General features: G+C 39.8%; 4 protein-coding genes and 1 pseudogene across 4 annotated transcripts in view; 2 read left to right on the top strand and 3 right to left on the bottom strand.

Moving 5' to 3' along the window:
• Window positions 1–2,075: 2,075 nt before the first annotated feature.
• Window positions 2,076–3,848, top strand: LOC145501671 (uncharacterized). Its single transcript, XM_081481093.1, has 2 exons — window positions 2,076–2,598; window positions 2,830–3,848. The coding sequence occupies exons 1-2, from the start codon at window positions 2,076–2,078 to the stop codon at window positions 3,831–3,833; spliced, it is 1,527 nt and encodes a 508-aa protein (XP_081337219.1). The 3' UTR covers window positions 3,834–3,848.
• Window positions 3,849–4,257: 409 nt separating this feature from the next.
• On the bottom strand, window positions 4,258–5,499 carry LOC145500393 (uncharacterized). The gene has a single exon (XM_081479914.1). The coding sequence runs from the start codon at window positions 5,494–5,496 to the stop codon at window positions 4,558–4,560; it is 939 nt and encodes a 312-aa protein (XP_081336040.1). The 5' UTR covers window positions 5,497–5,499; the 3' UTR covers window positions 4,258–4,557.
• An 821-nt stretch (window positions 5,500–6,320) lies between these two features.
• On the bottom strand, window positions 6,321–7,669 carry LOC145500424 (uncharacterized). The gene is made up of 2 exons (XM_081479943.1): window positions 6,880–7,669; window positions 6,321–6,509 (listed from the first exon to the last, which is right to left on the bottom strand). The coding sequence occupies exons 1-2, from the start codon at window positions 7,423–7,425 to the stop codon at window positions 6,324–6,326; spliced, it is 732 nt and encodes a 243-aa protein (XP_081336069.1). The 5' UTR covers window positions 7,426–7,669; the 3' UTR covers window positions 6,321–6,323.
• A 2,538-nt stretch (window positions 7,670–10,207) lies between these two features.
• LOC145501672 (EGF-like repeat and discoidin I-like domain-containing protein 3) overlaps window positions 10,208–24,157 on the bottom strand; it is a 14,460-nt pseudogene continuing 510 nt past the window's right edge.
• The window catches only part of LOC145500413 (uncharacterized), a 9,143-nt gene continuing 7,776 nt past the window's right edge, over window positions 22,791–24,157 (top strand). The window contains exon 1 of the mRNA XM_081479935.1: window positions 22,791–22,959. The gene's annotated coding sequence lies outside the window, so the exon portion shown is untranslated. The remainder of the gene's footprint in view (window positions 22,960–24,157) is intronic.

Below are 24,157 nucleotides of genomic sequence, written 5' to 3' on the forward strand. Positions count from 1 at the left end.
TCCTGGGACTGAGTAATGTAATCTAACACAGGAAAACCACGATGACGCGAAACAATGTAAGCACAGGGAGATTTCACATCAAAACAGAGATAAAAATGGTTATCTTACAGGCATTGCTTATTTTACATGCATGTCCTGCTTTTGCGATGTGTGCTGGACTCTTGTCGGAACTATGAGTAAGTTTAGAATTCTCGGGAAACAATTGGGTTATCAAGACATCAGACCCAAAGTTAGTTTCCAGACGTGGGTATTTCGGTGAGCCCACGATCCTCTGTATATGCTGACTGAGTCTTTCCCAAATCGCGTAGATTTTCTGCTCTAGACCCCGCCGCGGATGACCGCGTTTTCAAAGTTTAAAAATGTTCACCTGAGAAACAAGATAATCATTGTGGTTAAAATTACCTTGTTTTAGCTCTAATTCAATGTGAGAGTCCTCTGTGTGTGACAGTTGTTTAATCATTACATTAGTTTCTTCCAAAACCTTCAATTCAAGATCTTTAGACTGTTTTCTGTCAGTTGCATTCGGGCTTGCAGGCTGTTTATTTGATGTTATGTTGCTTACGGCCCGGTTCAAGCGTCGTGCTATCATCATGGGGAACTCCAATGATGAATTACGTTCAACTTTGCATGACTGTGGATTCTAACCCCGTGACCTCGCAAATACCGGTCGTGCGCTCTAACCACTGAGTAACGGACAGACTCTTGGTGAGCTAGGCCATTTCACTAAAAGATGGCGACTCTAAGTACATTTATCCATACTTCTTGGCAGTTGGAAACTTTGAAAGCGCACAGAAAAGGTCTGAAAACTCAGCCAAACCTACACACAATGTTGTTAGTATACGGACGAATGTCGCAAAATATGTCTGTGGTTGGATTTTCTGACTGTGTTTAGTTCTCAGCGTATCGTGGCAAAATGTAGAGCCGCCATCTTTTTACTGCAGTGAACTGAATTCAATATGACGATAGCGCGGTGTTTTAACCAAGCCTAACATTGTGCATTTGCTGACCTTAAAGCATCTTTTCACTTTGCACTTTGTCGTGAAAATGAAGGGCTGTACCTTGCTAAAGTGTGTGATTGAAAGCTAAGGAAATGGCAAAGAGAATATTTCATTTAATACATAATCTTCGACGTTTCAATGTCATCGTCGCTTATTTCTCAAGCCAATGTTTTACAAACAGGAGGAATGGTTAATAAATGCCTGTGTGAATTAACGATGAACCGAGGATAAATAACTCGCAAAAAAATTGGGACGTTCAAATTTCGGACGTTTAATTTCGGACACTTGCCTGAAACATAGCTAACGTAAATTTATGCCTACAAAACACGTTTTAGACTGAAACAACATCTGCGAAAATGATATTTTTACTGCACCCTGAAGGTTTTACAGATACATCGACGGGAAAATAAGAAAAATTCTATCTAAGTCGATTAGTATCTGAAGCAGTGTCTCAATTAGAGTTCTCTCCATAAAGGAAACTAGCTGCTTTGAAATTAAAATCATCCGAAATTTTTTGCACGTAATGTAGGTGAAAACTGTAATAATGAAAGGTCCGGTGAAAAAAAGAAAGTGATGGTCACTTTGCGATTCAATAACACAGTAGCAACATTAAACAAAATGTTTTCAAAAGATGTAGAGGTTATTATATTGGATCGTTGCTAATTTGTAACTACGTTTTGCACAGGTAATTAGACCGTTATCTTCTAAAGTTGTAAGTATTAGACTTGATTATGGCGCGCCTTTCCGGTCAATATTCAAACAACCTTAATATACAATACATCCATTACATTTCTGTGCCATGTTTTTTATTTCCTTTCTGTACATTTTTTATTTTGCTTCTTTATTTTTCATTTTGCTTCTATATTTTTTATATCTCTTCCTTTTAATTTATATATACGTGTTTAGCTCATCTATTTTTTATTTTGTTCTCTTTATTTTATATGCGTTCTATATTTTTTTATATTTATTCCATGTTTTTTTTCGTTCCGAGTGGGATTTTTATTTTCTTTCTAATTAGTATGCAACACACGTGATCACATGACCGTGATGCACTTTTTTGCCAGTTTCAAAAGCAAAATGGCGGATGGAACTTTAAGAGATGGCAACGAGAGAGGCCTTTACAACTTCGTAGAGTCTCTTCGTACCCTGTTGATTGGTATTCAGAATTTGAACACACAAGATGTCTCCGTTGATTACTTTGAACAAGCTAACTTGCGCCTGGAAGATGCAATTTTAACTTTACAGTTGCTATTAAACAGTGTATGGCAAAGTGAGGACTCTGTCCTTCAAGATTTCAAGACAATAGTAGAAGCTGTTTTGACAAAAGTGCGCTTGGTTTTTCGTGTAATGACAAAGTATGAGGAAAGAAATTCCGTTGAAGCCACGGTGTCAAATTCATTCGCTTGTCCTACCACTAAACTTACAGGTGCAGGAAGACCAGTCATCGTCATCGAAAGAGAGCAGATCGAATTCTTACGCGAACTGCATTTCTCCTGGGTAAAAATCGCTAGTTTGTTAGGTATCAGTGAAAGTACCTTGCGTCGAAGAAGACGGGAATTAAATTTGAATGATGACAGCGAAAACTGGACTGCATTGTCAGGTGCGTGGTAATTTACAGACTGAGGTTATCTGTACTAGTCAGTGTCTTTGGATAAGGCTGTCTGCGAAGAAAGGGAGTTCAACATCGAAAATAAGATGTAGTCTCGGGTAAAATAAATCTTAGAAGCCATACCCTTGGGCAAAGTATTGTAGGTTTCCCAAAATCCCGTCTCACTCAATGATGTACGATAAAACTTTCAAACTTTGTAATTAAAGCATAACTTCTTTTCAGATTCTCAGCTTGAAGACGCTGTTAAAGAAATTAGAAGCATTACTCCAAACATTGGACAGCGAAGATTGCTTGGAGCTCTCCGAGCAAAGGGATTTCGAATCCAGCGATGGAGAGTTCGCAACTGTCTTCGTACACAAGACCCGCTTGGGACAGCACTTCGCTGGAGCACGCCGGTTTACCGTCGGAAGTACTCTGTACCAACGCCAAACGCTTTGTGGCACATAGACGGGAACCACAAACTTACCAGGTACAGGTTTGTTGTGCATTGCTGTGTTGATGGGTATTCAAGGGTTATTGTGTATGCCACCCTAACTGATAACAACCGAGCAGATACAGTGTTGGAGCTCTTCATCAAGGGAGTACAAGAGTTTGGCTTGCCCTCAAGAGTAAGAAGCGATCATGGACTGGAAAATGTTGGAGTGGCACAGTACATGTTGGAAAATAGAGGGCTGGACAGAGGAAGTATCATAACAGGAAGCTCTGTCCACAACTGCCGTGTTGAGCGCGCTCATAGAGATGTTTACGTTGGTGTCCTTTGTCACTTTGCCAATATCTTTAGTGGAATGGAAGACATGGGTCTTCTTGACCCGTTAAACGAAGTACATTTATTTTCATTGCACTTTGTCTACGTACCAAGGATAAATAGGGCATTGCAACACTTTACTGGTCAATGGAACAATCACCCTGTCTCCGGTGAACATCAATTATCTCCCCTACAAATTTTCGCCTCTGGGATTTTGGAGAACATGCACTCTGGATACTCTGGAGTTGAGAGTATTCTACATCCAAATGAAATTCCATTGTATGGGTTTGATCCAGATGGACCTTTCCCGTTAGACGACGACGACTACCAGGTCTCAATACCAGCAGTTAATGTTCAGCTCACACCACAACAACTGCATATTTTGGAAGTCTCCTGTAACCCTTTGAACGACGATGGTGAACATGGTAGAACTCAATATCTGAGATGCATAGACATCCTTAGGAATCATTTCAACATATAAGAAACTTTGCTTATATAAGGCCGTTTTGGTGGTAACTATGTTTCAAAACAGGTGTTCCCAGCATCCACCTAACCTGAAATCCGTTGTTTAGAGAATGAAAACGGGGCCATCTAGAGAATTAAGATCAATTAACGCCTATCAAACTGGCACCACTAATTGTAAAACGCGGAATATTAATTGCGTAAAGTCATGTTTTCTTTTATGAGGATTGACTGGCTGGGTAGCATAATTCACTCTAAGAGCGAGACATGGAACAAGAGAAAATTCTGGTAGAAAGTTATCAAGAGAGTTCTTTCCTCTTGCTTCCCATTTACGGTAAATAGTAGACCACCAACTTCAATGACAGATTGAAAACGTAAACAATGTGAAATTTATTATTTTGCCTTCAAATTTTATCGATCAGAATGGAACACAATGAATACAACTTAACCCTTACAACAGTCAGGAAAAAAGTACATTAAAATCTCAACAATGTAAAGCTGCATTCGCTTGAAAATGTCAACTTTCAACAGATAACAAGCTTGATACTACAATAAGCAATTAGCTAACTAGTATGATTCACAGGAAACGGTGCATAAATAATTTGTGAATTGCTGTTACATGTTCTAAAACTGTAAATACCCATCAAAGGCAGAAGACACAATTTATATATGAAAAATGAAATAATCAGTCTGTTCTAAATCAGCTTGCCACCATAATGGCCTTCTTTTCGTCACAAGGCATATTACACAATATCCATTTCCCAATAATCTGATGCAAGTATTGCACTGAACTCCTCTCTAAGTTCAGGAAATGATTGATAAGTCGAGGATAGCTCCAACACAGTATTACAAGTGTGGGCAATTGGTCGGCGACCCAAACCAGATAAGTTGGTGAAATTTACTTGGATTGCGTCAAAGAGCATTAACTCAGACCCACTGATAAACCTTACAAACTTTGATAATTTCTGAGGTGTGTCAAGTCCCTTAATATACCGTTTGAGAAACTTAAGGCTATCCCTTTCCCCATCACTCTGAGGGTTTGCCTCTAGGCAACTAAGGATTTTGCTCGTGGATGGTATTAACAATTCATACCTTTTGGAAAGTGCTGCAAAATCAGGAAAGCTAGGAAGAAGAGTACAAACTATATCCTTCCAGCAGTCTGCAATATACTGTGGCTTCTGCAGCAGCTCCTTGTGGGCTATTTCTTCAATAACTTGAATGACATTCTCAGAATTTACCATAATTCGACAGTCATAGTTACAAAGTACTTCTAAAAGCTGGGACATTTCATCTTCATTGTCCCACTTCATATCACCAGCAAGGCACTTGTCAATCAAACATTTTTCATCTACCGAGATGTAATTTCTAAAGGATTGAGTCAGCATAGCACTAGTTACAGCAGATTCCCCCCAAAAAAGACAGGCAAGGAATGTTTGAGACAGAAGGACTGGTAGGTATTGACAGGTTAAATATCCTTTCACCAAAATTCTGCCAACAGCAACCCATTCATCCCTTTGATAGTCATGTCTTACAAATGGTACACGCTCATTTTCTCCAACAAAAAGGGAATCATATGTTTCTTTCCAAAAAAGAGAGAAAACATCTCTAAGCAACCCAACACCTCTGCCCATTTCTTCAACTCCCCTAGCATCAATAACAATTATCTCTATGTCTTGACTCATAATTAATGGATCTCAGAATAAGTCAATCAAATCCTTCTTAATATTTAACCTGTGCACTTGGATGATACGTTTTGGTAGCAGGTGAGGTACCGGTACTGATACAGGTACATGCTCAGATGATGCATGAACAATGTCAGAGTTACTGCCTAAAACAGGTGCAGTTACTAGTACAGGTAGCTCAGATGATGCCAAAACAATATCAGAGTTACTGCCTGTCCCTACATCATTTAACTCTGTATTTTGATGTGATGTTTCTGCTTCAGTTGGAAATGGTACACAATAAGGTTGTGCAGCCTCCTGGCAGGAGTGGGGCACCACAGCTGCATCTGGCTTCCCATCGCTCTCCCCAGATGAAAGCAACACAGGGATTCTTTGTGCTCCACTAACACTAAAAGAAATATTAACTTGTCACAAACCATAAAAACAAAGTGAACTAAGTGGCAATGATGTAACATACTATGTGTTCATCTTTACACAAATATCCACAGTCACATGGAGTTGCAATAATTACCAAATCAATTTATGTCCTGCCTAGGATTGAATAAATATCTGAGCAAACAAATAAATAAACAATAAAATAAATAATTAAATAAATAAATGAATAAATACACAAATCTGTTTGGAGACAAACCGGATAATATTTCCAACAAAAAGCCATTTTCATGCCTCGTAGCACAAGCTTGGATGCCAATCTATCATAAACAAGGTTATTCCACTGCATTGGGAAGCTACCACATAAATATCCTTACAGTGAGGAAAAAAAAAAAAACTGAAAGAAATCTATACAGGTTCTATCTTGTTCAATGCAAAAATTCACAAGAAAAAGTTCACCTTGGAGTGCTATCTAATACTGAATTCTCTAGCTCCTCTTCAGTTTCACCCTCATCTTCAGATTCAAAAGGCACCAATGATCTAACATAAACAGCTCCTTGACCAGCCATCCTGGTCACTCTTTCTGCATCTAGAGTTATGCGATCTGCCAACTTAGGAGTTATTAGCTTTCCATAGCATGGCTAGGTTAAGAAAACCACATATTACTTGCAGGCTTCTTGAAAAAGTGAAGGGTAAATTTAATGAAAGAGTAATTAAGTTAAGCTTATGCTAATGTTGTGAGAAATTATACAATTTATTGAGGGGGTGGGAGCGGGGCAGTACCAGAGCAAGTCTGGATAACCCAACAACTTCTGCCCAAAATTGCGAGTCTATTACTCGAGTCACTGCAGGTATCCTCTTGTGTGGGCAATTTGTTGGCAAAATAGTATGAATACGTATTCATAAATAGTGCAACCACAACAAGTGCACAAACTGAACAGCAATGATATTATTATTGCATTAAACTTAGAACAATGTTTAAGCTTATAATAAAAGTAGAAAGTTACCCACCTTGACATATTCAAATAGCAAAAGCTTTGGAAATCGATTCAATATAGCAGCTTTGAGGGAATTTGCATCCCAGCTCTTGTCAAAGGGAAACTCGTGGTAGACAAGTTCTCTCTCTTCTAACTGAAGTCGGGTCGTGTGTGTAGGCACTTTGTTGATCTTGGGACTGGGAATAAGGATCAGATCCTTGTAAACAAGTGTCTTGGATGGGCGGCCTTTGGTCGACTTAATGGTCTGCTTTGACCTTGCTGGTCTTCTACTAGTGCTTTTCCTACTAGCTCGGTTCGAGCCAACTGTCGGAAAGAGAGTGGCAAGCCGAGCTTGAATAGAACTGCTCGATGTTGGCGACGTCGAGGATTGAATGGCACGTTCGTTCGACTGAAGTTCCTCGTTGTTCACCTGACGATCTCCGTTGTTTGGCTGACTGACAGAGACTGCCGTTGAATTCATCCGAGGTATAACATTTCTCGTAAAACCAGGTCTCAAATTACTTAAAATCTCTAAGGCATCCGCGGCCGCACGACAAGCAGTAGACAGCTCTTCCTCCATGTGACCGACAGCTAAAATGGCGGAATGAAAAAGTGCATCGCGGTCATGTGATCACATGTTGCATACTAATTAGAAAGAAAATAAAAATCCCACTTGGAACGAAAAAAAACATGGAATAAATATAAAAAAAATATAGAACGCATATAAAATAAAGAGAACAAAATAAAAAAATAAATGAGCTAAACACATATATAAATTAATAGGAAGAGATATAAAAAATATAGAAGCAAAATGAAAAATAAAGAAGCAAAATAAAAAATATACAGAAACGAAATAAAAAATATGGCACAGAAATGTAATGGATGTATTGTATATTAAGGTTGTTTGAATATTGACTGGAAAGGCGCGCCATACTTGATGGTAAAGAGTACATTGAGACTTTGTCAAAGATTATGTCGTCTGTCGCCAAGGTAAATTTGTCATTGTGAATTTTAGAAATTGAACACGAGTGGATGTTTGAGAAAACGCAAATGCTGTGGAAACACGAGGCGTGGACGAGTGTTGGCACAGCTCTTTCGAGTTCCGTCATGAATGTTTCATTAGTCAGTGAAAACTAGGAAAGGAAGCTTGTACTTTCTTTCATGAAATGAACTTTAGTAGTTTTTCAAAGAATATTAGTGAAAGTGTTAAGTTGACTTGCTTATATCATAAATTATTTTCGTTTAGATTTTGTCGGAGTAACTGCAGTGAAATACCGGTTAAGCTATTGCAGTCAAGGATGCTGTTCCTACTAATTCTAGTGGTAACGTCACTGAAAACAACATCGTGAACGTCAGTTTAAAGATGTCTGTCTCGTCGAACCATTCTTGACCATAGATTAAAGTTTCTAATTCATAGTTATTTGTAGATTTGACTTTCTTAATTGCATGCCTGTGCGGCCATTTATAAATATGTTAGAAACATATTTTTGTGTATTTACAAATTCAACAATAAGGAAAAGAGAAAATGAATGTACAGTTGTTTTATAGCTCTTTGGCAAGGTTACCTTTCAAAAATTAGCTAGCCGTATGAATATTTTGCAAAAGAGGTATGTAGACACCTTTGCAAAATAATTTACTTTCAATCAAACGCAATAAAGAGTTTTGTCTAACCCGCGGAAGAGTTTATCTTGTGTTTGTTGTCCACAATGAAGGGGCGTCTGGGACGAGCGCACGGCAAAATAAGAATGAAAAGTATTGGGACGGGTGAAGCCGTGTGTCTCGAAAAGATGATGGATGTAGGAGCGAATCTTCGCTTTGTTGCTGCTAATGTTGAATATTGCATTACCACTTTGGGGTGGAAAAAAATCTAAAGACCATACGTATGTGAAGATTATGATGGAGGCTAAATAGAGCCTCTATGGTTATACACTCTTTTTTGTTACAATACATTTTATAAGAATAATGAGATTGAAATTTGCGAAATTTTAAGAATATTTTAAGAATAAACTCGAGACTGAGATTTTGAAAAGAACATCATTTCTTGTGTTGAAAATTAATAAATACAATTCAATTACAGATATATTTTACCTAAACCGTATAAAATTCTCTCCTTCCCGAAACAGCAAAACCAGCCAAACAACAACAAAACCAGCACCAGCTGTGTGGGTGTCTCGAAAACTCAGACCCTTGAAAAAATTTCAGACCCCATAACTTTTAAAACATGTAAACATATACGAACGCAATTCAGTTTCCTGTTGCGACTCGACAGATCTACCTGTTTACACTTTTCGTTACAAAAAATTATGATCAGAATGAAAAATAGAAGTCGCAAGACAGATATTTCATCGCTTCAAGGGAGCTGAGCTCTATTACCAGCCGCTGTGATCGGGAAAGGAGCCCGCGCTCTTCCCCCGAGGAACGTAGACCAGACACGAGAGAGCGGCGCAAATCGAGCCTACCTTGCACCTCGTTGGCAAAAAGATCGAGACAGGAAGTACAGGGTTTGATGTTCAGGAGGCAGAGAAACAGTACCACGACTCCAAGGGCATCCAACACGAATTGACTTGGACGAAGGAGAGAAGCTTGGGGACAGGGCAAGATTGCTTTCTCTTGTTACCATCCTCGCGCGTCGCGCCCCGTTTTTTATCGTGAACGGCTAAATACACGTTTACAAGAAGATTTCCGCCGATGTTGTTATCACTGCAACCAAGGTTGCTGGTATTTCAGGTCTGGGAAAAGTAAGAGGTTTACATTTTGAAGACGTTAGCGGCACCCGATTTTCGGGAAAAAAAAAATCATCACTGGGACGTACTAAATAAATTACGCTATTTAAAACGGGAAAGTTAGATGTTAGCAAGAGTAATACGATAACAGGTTGACGGGAAATAAAGCATACGCTTGAACAAATTTTGAACTTCTTGATATTTGGTTGAAAAAAAAAACGCTTACGAATTGCTGACCATAAATTGTGAAAGCTGTATAGTAAGACACAAATTTTTCAAAGCAACGAAGATGTCAGGTAAGTGCACGGAGAGTTTTGTAAGTACAACTTGACACCGAGAGTGAGATTTTTCCCCGTCCATATAAATTCACTGCGTAATCTATTTATCAACATAACGTTTTCAAATTTTTTACTGCATTTTAAGGTCCAGTCATCTTTATGATTTCGTTCGTTGTGATGGTAAAGAACCTTTTGACTCGGGGGAGAGGGGTGCTCCCTTGTATACGCTGTATGGGTATGTGGGGCACGTTTACTATGGTAGATTTTCACCATTTTGGTGTGAAATAGCCAGGGAATGTTTTGACACGCCCGCCCGCAATTGAGTATATTGTTTATATTTGAAGTAATTAATCTTCATTCATTAAGATTGGGAAATTATAAGCCCAGCCTTCTTAAATGGGAGTCCATGGCTGGTTACAGACGTGTATGACGTGTATATCTTAGGGTAGCGATCCATTAGTTCGATTACTTGGGGAGCAGTGAAAAAGCGTGGCACTCTTTCCCCAATTTTCTCTCCCGTCGCTTTCCCAGAAGTTTCCAAGTAACCGAACGCCTGAAACAGATTTAAAAGAAGGCAACAAATTGGTATCCAACTATTACTGTCAAATTGCTGCATAATAACCCAGCTGAAGTTCATCCAAGTGAATCCCAAGAACAGGGCGATAAAATGCTTCAAATGTAAACTCGATAATAGCGGGCACTATAAAAGAAAAGTGACTCGATTTATAACTTAGTTACAAAGAAAAGATATAAACCGTTTTTGATTTTGGAAAGCTCTTTATTCTGTGCTCTACGAACTTGAAGATATGACAAACAAAGCCCCTACGACTACTCCACGTGTTTCGAGTTGCTGCACCGTCTCCCGTGTCAGCGACGCCTGACTGAGGTTCTCTTTCTCAGATGCCCCCCCCCCCCCAAAAAAAAGTTATTTAGTTTCGACTGAGAAGATGTATCAAACAACTGGGCACGAGACAGTGACTCATCACATTTCTAAAACCCTCGAATTTGGTGAAAAATACTTGCTGCAAGTCTTGTTGTCAATTCTCTTCTCAATGTTTGGAAATGTGATAAAATGTTCTCTCTCGTATGAAATATACTACTTCAAGATAACGGAGATTCAAATTTATCATTTCTAAACGCTTTTGAAAGTTGCACAGTGTCTCTGTACTTTATTGTTGTAGCGAAAGAAAATCTGTTCAATAAAGTTTTAAATCATTTTTCTGAGAAAAATTTACAAAAATTAAAAGACACTTGTATTAGAACGCAAGGGTGAAATACATAACAAACAGACGTTGGAATCCGGAGCAGAAGCTTGTGGGATAACACACGATAGGAACCGAATGGAAGACCTTATATCCCCCGTAAACTGTTTTCGATCAATCGTTTAAAGTTCTGGTCTAACAGACTCGCAAGTAGATGCAAGTTGAAAACTTGAGTGTACTTGCAACTGCGTTTGGCGAGGCCTTGCGTGCACTTGCGTTGACTTGCGATGACTTGCGCTCATTTTGGTTGAGATCAAATTGCCCGCAAGTCGACACAAGTGTTTCGCCGTTTGGCCACCCAACCCAAGTCAACGAAAGTTGTTTAACAACCTATTAGCCAATGAAATACAGGATTTTGGCCGCGCGGGACAAAGCCAGTAGGCTTGAAATGTTTCTGTTTTTGTTTTGTTTTGTTTTTTGTGCGACTTGCATGGCACTTCCGTGAAAACGTGCGAGTCCGTTTGGTCACCCAACAAACGAGTTCAACTTGCGGCTACGTGCGACTACTTGCGAGTCCATTTGGCTAGGGCTTAAGACCTGAACCAAGTTTCCATCTTGAAGTTGGCAGAACAGGCAAAGTCGCAACAGTTTGTAATTTGTGTATCTGAAAAGGGGCGCTTTTGAGATGACTTCGTAGTTATCTCATTTCCTATTTGCCAAAAATTAAAAGGTGATTTTGTCAACCAATAATGAACGTATAGCCTTTTGACGTGTCAGTTTCACCCACAAGCATGGAACTCCAAAGAAAAGAAAATAAAACTTGACGCTTTCCACTAACCGACCTTTTTTCACTAGCTTGTCAAAATGTAAGCAAGCAGGATATTCCAATACTCCATAAACCGTGCACCCCCCCGCCACGTACTAATGCTCTTCGATCACACGAATATAATGTGCCCCGCGATAGCTCAGTGCGCACGCAGACATGGTTAGTCCATTTCAACGGATGGATGCGGACAAAACGAGCATGGAATGGCGGGAAGATCTGGTGAGCAACAATGGAGTCTCGATCAAAGTTGCCCCGAAAAACCTGCAAAAAAAAAAAAATAAATAAAAATAAATAAATAAATAAATAAATAAATAAATAAAAAAGATAGCAGCTGGATAAAATAATTTAACATAGTTGTTATAGAGTTTGCAAACGGTCTCCATCGAATCTCTATTCTTGTTTGTTGGAGGCATACTGCTAATTCTGTTTGACATCGAGTGGTAATTAATGTCAGCTAATGTCATATGCGGCAGGATTTATGGGATAACGGTATAACGGTTTGCTGAACACTGAAGAAGGATTATACACCCGAAACGTCTGTTTCTTCGAAGACTTTTATGACACTGTCTGATAAGTTGTTACAATATCAACCTATAAGCTATTTAGGCCGGATTTATGGCATGCAGACCTGACGTCATTCCTACAGATAATAGTGTGATTGTTGCTTAAAACTCGGTCGGGCCGGTGCCATATGTGCCGATTGAGTTTGTTGTTGTGTGAGATACTTTAATAACTGTCAGAGAAAACCCTTTACGCGATCTCGAATAGATAAATCTTCGTGGATCACTATCATCAACAGAGCTCATCTAGTTTATGTTAAGATCTTTTGAAGATCTGAAATAGACAGTTTGTTTGTGGAGTTACTGCTTTGCAAAGTGTAGAGGAATGAAGGTCGTTAGCCAAGATGTAAGTGTGCACTGAATATTACTGAATATTCGCGGCACATGTCATAATAGCTAAGGAAATTTGCTTTAGTTTTGCTGCATCACAGTCATATTATGTCTTACTCTAGATTTAGCAAATTTTCAGTATCAAATTTTGTCCTTTAACGGTGTACTTTTCCGTACCAAAGAAAATATTTGAAACAGGTTTCGGTACGGACAGTGCCAACAGATTTATCTATTCGAGATCGCGTAAAGGGTTTTCTCTGACAGTTATTAAAGTATCTCACATTTTTAAACACGTCTAGTCGTTGCTTTGATTGGCTTGTCACAACAATGCTCCGTTGGCGGCCTGGACAAAAATCTTCCCAGGGGACCGTGGAGCAAAGTACCTGGCTTGTCGAGAACTGCGCGCTCCCTTCCCCTGGTCAGGGTCAATTTGTTAGCCCGGCATTCCGCTCGGGTTTCGAATGTGTCCTCGAATGCTGCCGGCAGCATGATCACTGATTCCGGATGGTTAGCTTTCTTCGATTCAGAGCTTTGTATCGTGCGCTGTGGAGATGAATTTGGCTTGGAATTTAACTGCAAGGGAGCGCTTAAACCTGTACTATGATTCTGCGGAGGAACTGGGGCGGCTGGCGGGATTTCAGTGTTTTTTTTTTCGCTTCGAGCGGGGGTCAGTCCAGAATCGAGTGTGTAGCCTTAATTACTCTTTCTTAGTAGAGGAAAACTATTAAGCGATAACTTGCTTAAAAGGCTTCGGATCGAGCTGAGAAGCGAGATGACAATAGAAAAGACAACAGGCATTGAGGTGAGTCATTTTTATTGCAAAAATACCAAAATTTCAGCTATAATGTCGATTACCGTTTTTCCCCGTACAAACCTTTATAAATTCAAACCGTTGTAACACAACACCACCACATACTGCAAGGCGAAGGTCACGTTTCGCGTAACCAAACTCGGTCGTTATGTAATAGTAGATGTCGGCGGTAACCGTGTCACGTTTCGCGCGCTGGACGTTCGCATAAAGATCACAAAAAAAAAAATTCTCGCATTGTGAGCTTGGGCCGCCTGTGCAAAAACCAACACTCCAAAGTCCAATTCGATTAGGATAGTGGACGTGCATGAAAGCCAGCAAAGGCTGATGTGGCTTCCTCTGTAAATAATTATTGTAATTTATTTATGCTACGGGTTTGTAACGGTGCATGTAGGTTGTCCTTGTATACGGACGGAAACTGGCGAACTCTGAATGCTTCGATAATGAGGTACTACGACGACACTTAGTAGCACATAAGCGATGAATTGAAAGCCAAAATCAGTTGGTTACCTTCTTTCTACCCCGCACTGTGTACTGAACCCAGAAAGAACCTGCAAGGCTGTAAGACAGGGAATAACTGGTTATCTAATTGGAACTATCTTGTCTTCCTTGTGTTGCCACTTTGGTAACGGTCGTGGGAGTTCCAAGATCAAGCTGCAGCCATTGGTTGACGTTATTCACCTTAGCACACCAGGCGCCTACTTTACCTGAAGCGGCTACAAGGTTCAAACGGGCGAGATTTGCAGCGTGGTTGTTGTTAGCAATAGATGACGCCGTCATGGCACTGTCTTGAATGCGGCCATCTTCAATTCCAATTGGCATAGAGCAATGAGAGCCTAAACAAAAATGTAATTGTCATAAGCAAAAGGGCGCAGTAACTGGCAATCCAATCCTGGCAATGTTTTTTCCGCAGTCCAAATATATGGTATTTCACATATCACTTGCTTGCTTCGATCCAGAAATTGTGTAAATAAGATCGTCTCTTGCATCTAAAGAGAAGACTTCTTTCTTATTCTCCGAGCGAGGTTAAGGCATCATTTGGTTCTGGAAAGTTGGAGACAGATGGACGATAAGCATTCATTGGATGACGTTTGTCGTGTTATCCAGAATAATCAAGGAGAGGTAAGTGTATTCAGCCGAGGACAAAGGCTGAGGTTGGTAACAGGCTGAGGCTGATACCAAGAATTTGATTGTTCTGGATATCATGAAAAACTGAATTCAATAACTGCTTCACTATATATAGCAGCAAAGAACTTAGATCATAATTTGCATTAATTAAGTTGTGAACGTTAACAATAAATGGAGCTTTTCATCCTTTGCTAAAATCATGTCTTTCCCTTACTTATCGTGCTTATTTCGATCATTTTCGTTTTCAGATATCTTTTAATACTCCCTGGGCCTCTTCTGTGGATTTTTGCGCGTTTTACACGTCGCCATCGGCCAACATTATCTGACAGGTACTGAATAACCTCTTAGCTATGCTACCGCCCTCCACAGGTGACAAAATATCTGGAATTAATAAATAATCAGGAGCTGACAAAATAGAGTTGATGAATTCAATGTCTAATAATGAAAATCACTATTACCAGATTACTAGAGGCCGTCCAACGCTATAAGTTATTGTTGGTTCTTCTTATATAAAGAATTAAAAAACCACTTATAATATGCGGCAATCTCGAAAAATTTAGTCGTGAATTTTCCGAGTTTTGTGTCCTGGAATTCTGATAATAATCGCAGTATCTTGTTCCACACCATCGCAGAATCCCGCCCCCCGCCCACAAATCTCAAAGGCAGAAGTCCTTCCAATAAGAAACCTTTCCTTATATCTCCCTTCGTTATCCAAATACAACCCAACGGATTTACCTCCAAAGGAATTGCTGGATTTGGGCTAGACTGGCGATAAGCCCAAGTGATCAGGGGCCCGTTTCTCGAAAGTCACGAAAACTTTTCGGGCCCGCAAAGCCATTTTTAATTAAACTGTATCTAAAAACAGAGAGGTGTTTGCGCCCGAAACTTCTTGTATGAAGAGAACCTCTGTTCATATTAAGAACATGATAATAAAGCTGGTCTGTAATCATAAGGTTTGAGATTTTGTTACGGCTTTCCGGGTGCGCAAACATTTCGGGACCTTCGAGAAACGGGCCCCAGCCCGTTAATAAGTCGCTCACAAATAAGGCCATCACAAATGAGATTTTAATAAAAACTCACAATTTGACTACCTATTTATAAGATATATTTACCTACTAGACACCCGTAAACTTCTGCTCTCAAGCCAAGAAACCCTGACCAAGTCTTGGGATGAAACCTAAGGTACTTGGCTTGAATTGGCGAGTGAGGAGAATGATAACTGGGGTATTGCGGTCTATGTTACCTCCAAACACCTGACATATTCATAACATTTCAATCAACCTAATTGCAGCCACATACCCTTTTGTTTCTAGAGGAAATACCTTTGTCTGTTATATGAATAAAGCAGTGAAAAATAGTTATCTAAAGTCACTTTCCAATTAGCTTATTTGTGTTCGCCAGCGTGTAATGCAGAGAGCAGCCTGTGCAAAATACCTAACATTTTTCATAACTGTTAACTAAGTCGAGTCTGGCTTGTTAGGATTACTGCTACCATTTCGAGTCTCGTTTTCCTCCTTACCCGGATGGTTATCAAGTTTACAAACGAAAGAGAAAAATGAAAAGCTGGATAAGAAAAAGAGGGATCATGGTAAAACAAGTTCTATACCTTTGGTATCCTTCAGGTCCCGTCTAAAGACTAAAATTAAACCAATTTAGATCAGTTGTTAGGTGTACATGTACCTTAACATGACCATCAACGAGTCGGTACCAGGCCCAATGCGATCCATTCACGCCGTAGGACAAACTGTAACTTGTTACCCACTGGTCAGCGTCATTCCTTCCCTGAGTCGCCACTTTGGTGTTGTTCCCCCCCCCCCCCCCCCCAAAAAAAATATACCTGCAGCCATTTGTTTGTGTTTCTAGAGCGTGGGTACTAGGCCCCGGCCTTATCTCCGACTGAGATTTGGTTTAGTATAGCCGGGATAAATGAGCAGTATAATTATCGCCATGAATGGTCGATGCTGAAAATGCGTTGTCGGGAAGATGGCCACTACCCATTCCCAGAGGAAGGAAACAGCTACGAGCTGTGAACAGCAGTTACATAAAGATAATTCAGAAGACATAAGGGAATAGTTTCTAAAACGGATAATAAGTAACATTATTATACATTGAACTCACTATCTCTTTTCTGATTGGCCGAAAGCGTACAGTGAATTTTCGAAATCAGCGCCTGTGACGTCATAACTACAGATTATACAATAGTCATGTCAAGGACACTCAAGGTCACGGGCAATCATGTCATGTTTGACCGCGGTGCATGATTTCTAAGGGTAATTATGTCAAGTTCGCGCGCTTTGTGTTGCTTGCCGTCAGTGAAGAAGTAAAAACATGACTTCCATTTTTTTTCCGTTCAATGTATAATAAAACAATTATTGGATTCGGTTTTTGTGATATCCAGAATAATCAAGGTCTCGGTAACCCCTACCTCGACCTTGATTATTCTGGATATCACAAAAACCGAATACAATAATTGTTTATTATTAACCATTACTAATTTTTAATTCGGTGTGCCTGTAACAAAATTCGACCAGTTAGATTGCTCCATAGCCGGTCCAATATTCCGTAAGTGTTAGACCGGTCACTCTCCCAAATGATCCCGCAGGATTTCCGCTTTCACACAACAATTCCTTTTCTTTTTCCTCAACTCTCTTTCCCTTCTATTTTGTTTAGCATGAAACGTGAGCATATGCCTAGTCGGTCCCCAATCAGAGTTGTGCGCTCGAAATTCAGTTTCCTTAGCATTTTCATCAGTGTAATAAATCACTTGTAAACGAACTAAACAGGTGGGACCGTACTGGGAGAAAATCGGCCACGGTCTTTTTTGTGCGCTGTGCTCGGTCCATACTGTCAAAACCGAGAGCCGAAATTGTCCCAATACTATAGAATGGCTTTACATGAAATATAGTGACCCTCCACTGTAGAGATAGAAAGACAATCTGAAGAATACAAGACGTCAATCGTTTCAACTTCTCTGCAACCATAAATTTCTACTCGCATCGAGATGTGACCAGCCCAAGCTTTAGGATGAAACCGAATACTTCTGGCAAAAGCCCGAGTATCTGAATCAAATCTGATTGGTTTTCCTCGCACTATGCAGCTGCAGCATTACACAAATAATTCTAGAGTTCACGATTTTTCATCAGGAATTCTACCGTCCTCCAACCCCGTAGGCATAAGACAGTTCTTCACTGGAGGAAGAAGAAATCGAAAGAAATCTTAAAAAGAAACAGAACAACTTGTGCAGGAGTAAATTGAGACCTTTTTAAGGGCTTCGAAAACATAAAATCAAACGACAATGAATATTTAATTTCATTTAACAGTAATTCAGTGCTTGTCTTCAGTTCCGAGACAAGGGAAATGAAGGCTCCTTATCAGCACTGAACTTACCTTTTCGGCAGCCATACAGTTCAACTCTCAGGCAAGGTACATTATGATTGTGGGTCTTTGGATGAAAGCGGATGAAACGAGCATCGATGTGGGGTCTAAGAGAAATGTGTGATGACAGTGTTTCTGTCAGTGTTCCCAGCAAAGACCTGAAATTAATAGCAACCAATAGTTTAGCTCCATTAAATGCCAGAGTTCGATACCTGGCCAACCACATTTGATACTGTCTATTCGTGATATGCCTTCCTAAAACTAGTCCCTCAGAGGGGCTTGCAACTGAACAACTGTGTAATGGATGGACAAGATAAAGTATCACTCTCCTTCGATCAACTGAAAACCTCAAAACTGATTGCTTTTTTTTTCTTTTCTGTACTGGACGAAATTGACAGTGTGAACTTGAAAGTAAGAGAAACACTCCATCAAGTATTAACTGCTTTGATCATTCTATTTTATCTAAGTGTACATTGAATTTCTAAGAATGCTGGTTTTGTTATTAAGGTTGTGTTCTGGACTTTACAACAGGAGTTTAAGAATATATGTATGTGCTAACTTGAATACATGTAAGCACCGTCAAAGGGCTTCAACTTTTACTGGATGTCAGCTTCGGTTTTCTCGCCCAAGGGTGAATTTTTGTTTCCTCGTCGGCCCAGAAGTCTCAAAAGACGCCAAATGCAAGTCAAATATATAACATTTTGAGTTCTTGCTTTTTGGAAGTATTTGAACGCTTAACGCATTGACTCCGGAGCTTTATGCCAAAAACGCACTTTTGGAACATTCTGGACATTTTCAGCCTGGAAATGAGCCAAATTAGCTACACACTACTCAAAAATGTATTTGCAACATGACAGCATGCCTTTCTTTCCACCAACATCGCGTTTTAGGACATTTTTGCTCGGGCGCACTCAGAAATCAAAATTTCGTTTTCAGACTTTTCGGGTTTTTTTAAAATTTTTTCCCCCTTTCCTTTTTCTCCTTTTCTTATCTTTTTGCTGCAGTGATTGACCTTCTACTGGGCTTGCTTTCAGTTCAAAAATTCCAGAAAAAGCCTCATCGAGACGGGCAATTCTTCCCATGGAGTAGCCAAGTGTAGTCGATGGAAATTTTGCTCCGAGTTTTTCACTCAAATTTCTAAGTATTTTCGTGCATATTTCAGGCTCCTTTGACCTGATCACTCTGATCTGGGTATCATTGGAAAGATCTTTTTCTCCTGCGGAACGTGAGCATAGATGATGCCAATCTTGGTCAAAGGTGATGACACCAGAAGCCGAACAAAGGCCAAGGCCGGTTACGACCGGCATAGGCGTCAATGGGTAAATGAAGGACAAAAATCAGTATTTTGCATTTCCCTCCGGCTTCCCGCCCTCTAAGAACTCCCGCTTTCCGCCCTTTCCTCTCCCGCCTCCCGCCCCCTATTCTAAACTGGAATTTGGTTATCTCAACTTGGCCTTGAGCTTTTGAGATATTCACAGAACTGATCACGTTGTAAAGGTCTTACCCTTTCAGTATTTCACACACTCCTTTTAAAGCAGTAGTCAGGGAAGTTGCTGAACTACGCTTGTTTGTTTTTGTGTCTAGTGCGAAAGCACTAATATACTTTAAGAGCTGCTTTCCAGTTTTAGATCGATCTCGGCCCCAGCGACTACAAACTGGATATCCATATTTATTCCACGCCTTAAGACTAGTAATATTATAATTATTAATCCTTAATTCATTTGGTTGTCCTGTCAAAAATGTGGTTGGAGAGTTTAATGCTGATTTCATAGCCAATTTACAGTTACTTTTGGTAACATTTAACTTCAGAAGCAGGTCCTCAAATATTACACATTCACCTGCTTTCAAATCATTTAATTTAGTTTTCCAAGTGTCTTTGTGTTGTTTTATGTTGTGTCGAGGTGTATTTTTCTCCAAAAATTAAAGTATTTCAGTTGCCCTCCCAGGTGGTTGGGGGTAATTAAATCTACATTCATTCTTTGATTTCTATCTACAGGTATGCGAGTGCCTGTGAATCTGCCTGTTAACCAGCTTTTGCAGTTCTGGGTCATTAAATGGCAATTGACAACAAATACTGTTATCAATGACCCATCAATTTACTCTGTAACAATAGCATCATCATCATTTTATTTGAAAACAAAAATACTGGTGTACTTTCTAGCCATATAAACCTGTGAATGTGAGGTGAACCACATTGCTGGTATTCCACTCTGTAGAATCAGTGAGAAGAGGGTCATGAGGGGGGGTACCAAATCCCAGTTTCCAGCCCAAATTTCTGCCAAATCCCAGTTCCCAGCTTAAATTTGGTCCAAATCCCAGTTACCAAAACTAAAATCCCATCTCCAGTGATTGTTTGCAGACTAAAATGTGTAATTACTTAAAAGTGTGGACTGACGTCGTTTGGATACACACATACCGTCACCTGGACTGAAGAAAATCTCTCATTCTTCTGGTGAGCAGTCTTTGTCTTCCAGCCCTTGTTGGCATAACCATATTGAAACCACTTGTGTAATCTGCACAATCCTCGTCAGACTCACTGTTTCACTTTCGCTGCTGCTGTACTCGTCACTTTGAACAGTGCAGGTTGAAGACGATGAACTCTCAAACAAGATGTTTGCTGTTTCTTTTTGATGACACTCGGTGAATCACTCAGATGAACAAGGAGCGTGATTCACTCTCTCTAAGCATTTCGATGTGATCATTAGTTCGCAATACAAAAGGCGCTTTTTTAGGGTTACCTGGTCCGCAAACCCCCTCTTCGCGGCAGAATCCTCAACTCCACACTTTTCCATAATCATCTTTTGTAGTTCTCTCGGGCTGCAGCTTAAGTTTAACGAAAGTTTCAGTTTCCTGTGTGTATTGCAGCATTTTTTTGCGTTAATATAGTTGATTTCGATGATCATAGTCCGCGAATTGGCGGCCATTTTTATCTTTCCCGCCACGTGCAAACATACGCATATCATTTCATCAACAACAAACCGCTGACCAGGAAAACTGACAGAGCTAAACGGTAAAACCGTGTGGAGCCTGGTAGCTAGCACGCCGAAACGAAAAATGTAATGATTCTATGCGTCTACTGAGGTCTAATGATGCAGAATTTTAATTCTTTATTCAAAAGAATAGACTCGATTAAGCAGCCGTGTCAAAAAATAGGGTCGGGGAGCGCTAAAAAAAAAAAAAAAAAAAAAAAAAAATTCCCTTTCCCATTTTCGAAATTGTTCATTCCATTCCAAGTGGTCGAATCCCAGTCCCAGTACAGTAAATCCCATTTTCCCAGCCCAAAAAAGGGCAAATCCCAATTGCCATTTTACCCCTTCAAGCGCTTCTCAGAAATTTTTCCTAATGTTGGTACTTCGCCTTTTTTTCTGACAAACCTATTTCCATATTTATGATATATGTTAGTTCATGTTGAGACATATTCATGCTATGGCACCCGGGAAAAATTAGTTGGGGACTAGGGAAAATAACGACGAAATAAAAAAAGCAACAAAGTATAAAAACACCTTATACCCCATCGGCCCACTTGGCATTAAGAACTATCCTGACATACCTGTTTCCATATGTATATATGTTAACTTTCATTTTGGGACATATTCATGCTATGGCACCTGGGAAAAAATTAGTGGAGGCGAGGGAAAATAACGGTGAAATAAAAAAGGAATGAAATATAAAAGTGGCAGAGAGAAACACCTGATACTCCACTTTGCATAAACAATTATGATTGACCTTGAGCTGTTATTGATAAAACCATTTCTTGCGCCTGCATGGAGCAAACAACACTAAAATAGTTTTTTCAAACTATTGTAAAAAGACAAGCAATAGACTGCAATGCTGATACTACGTGAAAAACATTTCGAGACACCAACATGACAAGAACCGATAAAGTAGGATCGCAACAGTGGACAGCTGTTTCGCCCTTCTTGGGGCTCGTCAGCACTGTGTAGCGAAGATATGTAACGCCAGCCCGACAGCCAACGCACATAAATTGCAAAATGACCCGTGCACTATATCAAGTTCCGTACTTTGAACTCACTTGCGCCCCGAAACACGCGTTGCCACATCACATGTTTCGGAGCGCAAGGAGACAAGGTGTCAAGGTTGGTGTCTCGAAAAGCAAAAGAATAAATGTGGCTGGACAAGGCCAGCCTAAACATTTAAACATTCAACCGCATGGCCAGTACCATGCTTATACGTTGCGTTTTTTAAGCATGGTACTGGCCATGCGGTTGAATGTTTAAATGTCTAGGCTGGCCTTGTCCAGCCACATTTATTCTTTTGCTTTTCGAGACACCAATCCTTGCAGTCTATTGCTTGTCTTCGTACATTTTTTGGCTGATCGGATCTCTTGTAGATCCTACGTTGGCAGCGTTTATCGTATGCGGTCCCTTGCAGTTTCTGGTTTCTCATTATTGTAAAAAACCTTTTCAATCCAATAATAGGAATGAACAATAACAAAATACAAACATATGTTTAGAACCCATGATTACATTAATCACAAGAAATTTCTCAGGGCATAACAAGATTTGCATGTAAACAATCCTGCACTAGACACATGTTTGCATTGCGGACCTATTTTTTTAAAAAAGCTTTCAATAACTCGCGTGACATAAAATTCAAATTAGTTTGGTAACTCACGCAATATTTTGTCAGACAACTAGCGGACGTAACTGGGAACGAGTCCGTGTTACATTCCGCCTCGTTCTCGGACTCTCCCTCTGGCGAGCAGCGTATGCAGCTGTCTGTGAACTCTGAAATTCTGTATGTCCTGAGATTTTGCTGGCGTTTTGGGCTATTAGGAAACTAGCTGAGAGTTCAGAGGATTGCTCAGTGCGTTATCGTGATGTAAACTGCCGTTTGTTTGGTGAAAACTTAAGCTGTGATAAGGTGAGTTGGAGTTCCTACTTCTCACTCAATCTTTTCCGCGTCAATGAATTCAGACGTTTCGGGAGACAAGGTAAGTTAAACTTTTGATCGAAGGTCTTATGTTCATTGTAAAGCCAGGTCTTTTCTTTATCTCCAAAGTAACGAGCCCTTTATGTTTAGTCGAATCGTAGTTACTGTTTACAGCTTAGTAGTTTAAAATATTAGAAAAAAACAAGATCAACGGAAATCAGACAACAAAATAATCACTTTCGCTTTTGACTTGAGTTATCAGTTATCTGCATAGAATTACGCATCACTTTATTGATTTCCATTTGTAATGTGGTGGAATATGAATTCTGTGTAGTACTTGTGTTTTAATTTCTCTCAATTTCTGTGGAAGTAAAGATTTGATGGGCACACGGGGGTTTGTGGTATGTTAAATAGATGATGGGGACAAGTCGCTGCAACAATTTGCCTTGTGTGGCATGAAGAAGTTAAGTGAAAATCTTTGTCGCTGCGAACTGTCGCACGAATTCAAACTGGTTTGAATTTGTGCAACTAATCATAGTGACAAAATGACTGAAAGCAGCATTGTCATAGCGTGTGTACCCCTTTGCGACACATTGCAGAAGACACAGTGTCATTTATTTTCCCGCGATCCCTCAGTAGCCTGTTCAAAATGGCGACTGAACATACATGTATGGATGGGCAAAAATCTGAGCGATCCGAGGATTCTCTGCCCTCCACATGGAATGTATCCGCAACTTAAGTGGTAATGTGTATTGTAGTTCCAGAAAACATCTATACCTCCACCACGGAGGGAATTTCATGTAGGCTTCCCCTCCTTCCTGGAATTTCCATTTTTTGACCACAAAAATCTCCCCCACCCTTCCAGAATTTCCTGAAATATTCTGTACACCCCCCATACCCTCTGGAAAAAAATAGTTTTGGCAAGAAAGTGTGTTAAAGTTAAAGTAAATACTCCAAGCGCTTGGCCGTCTGCATTGTATGTCACTGCTGTTTATTCTGGATCGATCATAACATGACATCTGAAGGTACACATAAAGACAACTTACAGCAATTTATTTAAACATGAAAATAAATTAAAAAAATGATTAAAATGGTAATTTGTCAAATTACCTTCCTATATGACTAAAGCCCTTTGTAAATGTCATACAATTTCCATTGAAGGACTGATAAGATGAGTGTGGATGAAACT

Source organism: Orbicella franksi, chromosome 10, assembly GCF_964199315.1.
Source record: "Orbicella franksi chromosome 10, jaOrbFran1.1, whole genome shotgun sequence".
NCBI classification, from domain to species: Eukaryota; Metazoa; Cnidaria; class Anthozoa; order Scleractinia; family Merulinidae; genus Orbicella; species Orbicella franksi.

Coding starts and splice junctions, on each gene's coding strand:
- LOC145500393 (XM_081479914.1), bottom strand. CDS start 5,496: ATGAGTCAAGACATAGAGATAATTGTTATTGATGCTAGGGGAGTTGAA.
- LOC145500424 (XM_081479943.1), bottom strand. CDS start 7,425: ATGGAGGAAGAGCTGTCTACTGCTTGTCGTGCGGCCGCGGATGCCTTA. Junction 6,510..6,879: donor TGCTATTTGAATATGTCAAG/GTGGGTAACTTT, acceptor TTCTTAACCTAG/CCATGCTATGGAAAGCTAAT.
- LOC145501671 (XM_081481093.1), top strand. CDS start 2,076: ATGGCGGATGGAACTTTAAGAGATGGCAACGAGAGAGGCCTTTACAAC. Junction 2,599..2,829: donor AAACTGGACTGCATTGTCAG/GTGCGTGGTAAT, acceptor ACTTCTTTTCAG/ATTCTCAGCTTGAAGACGCT.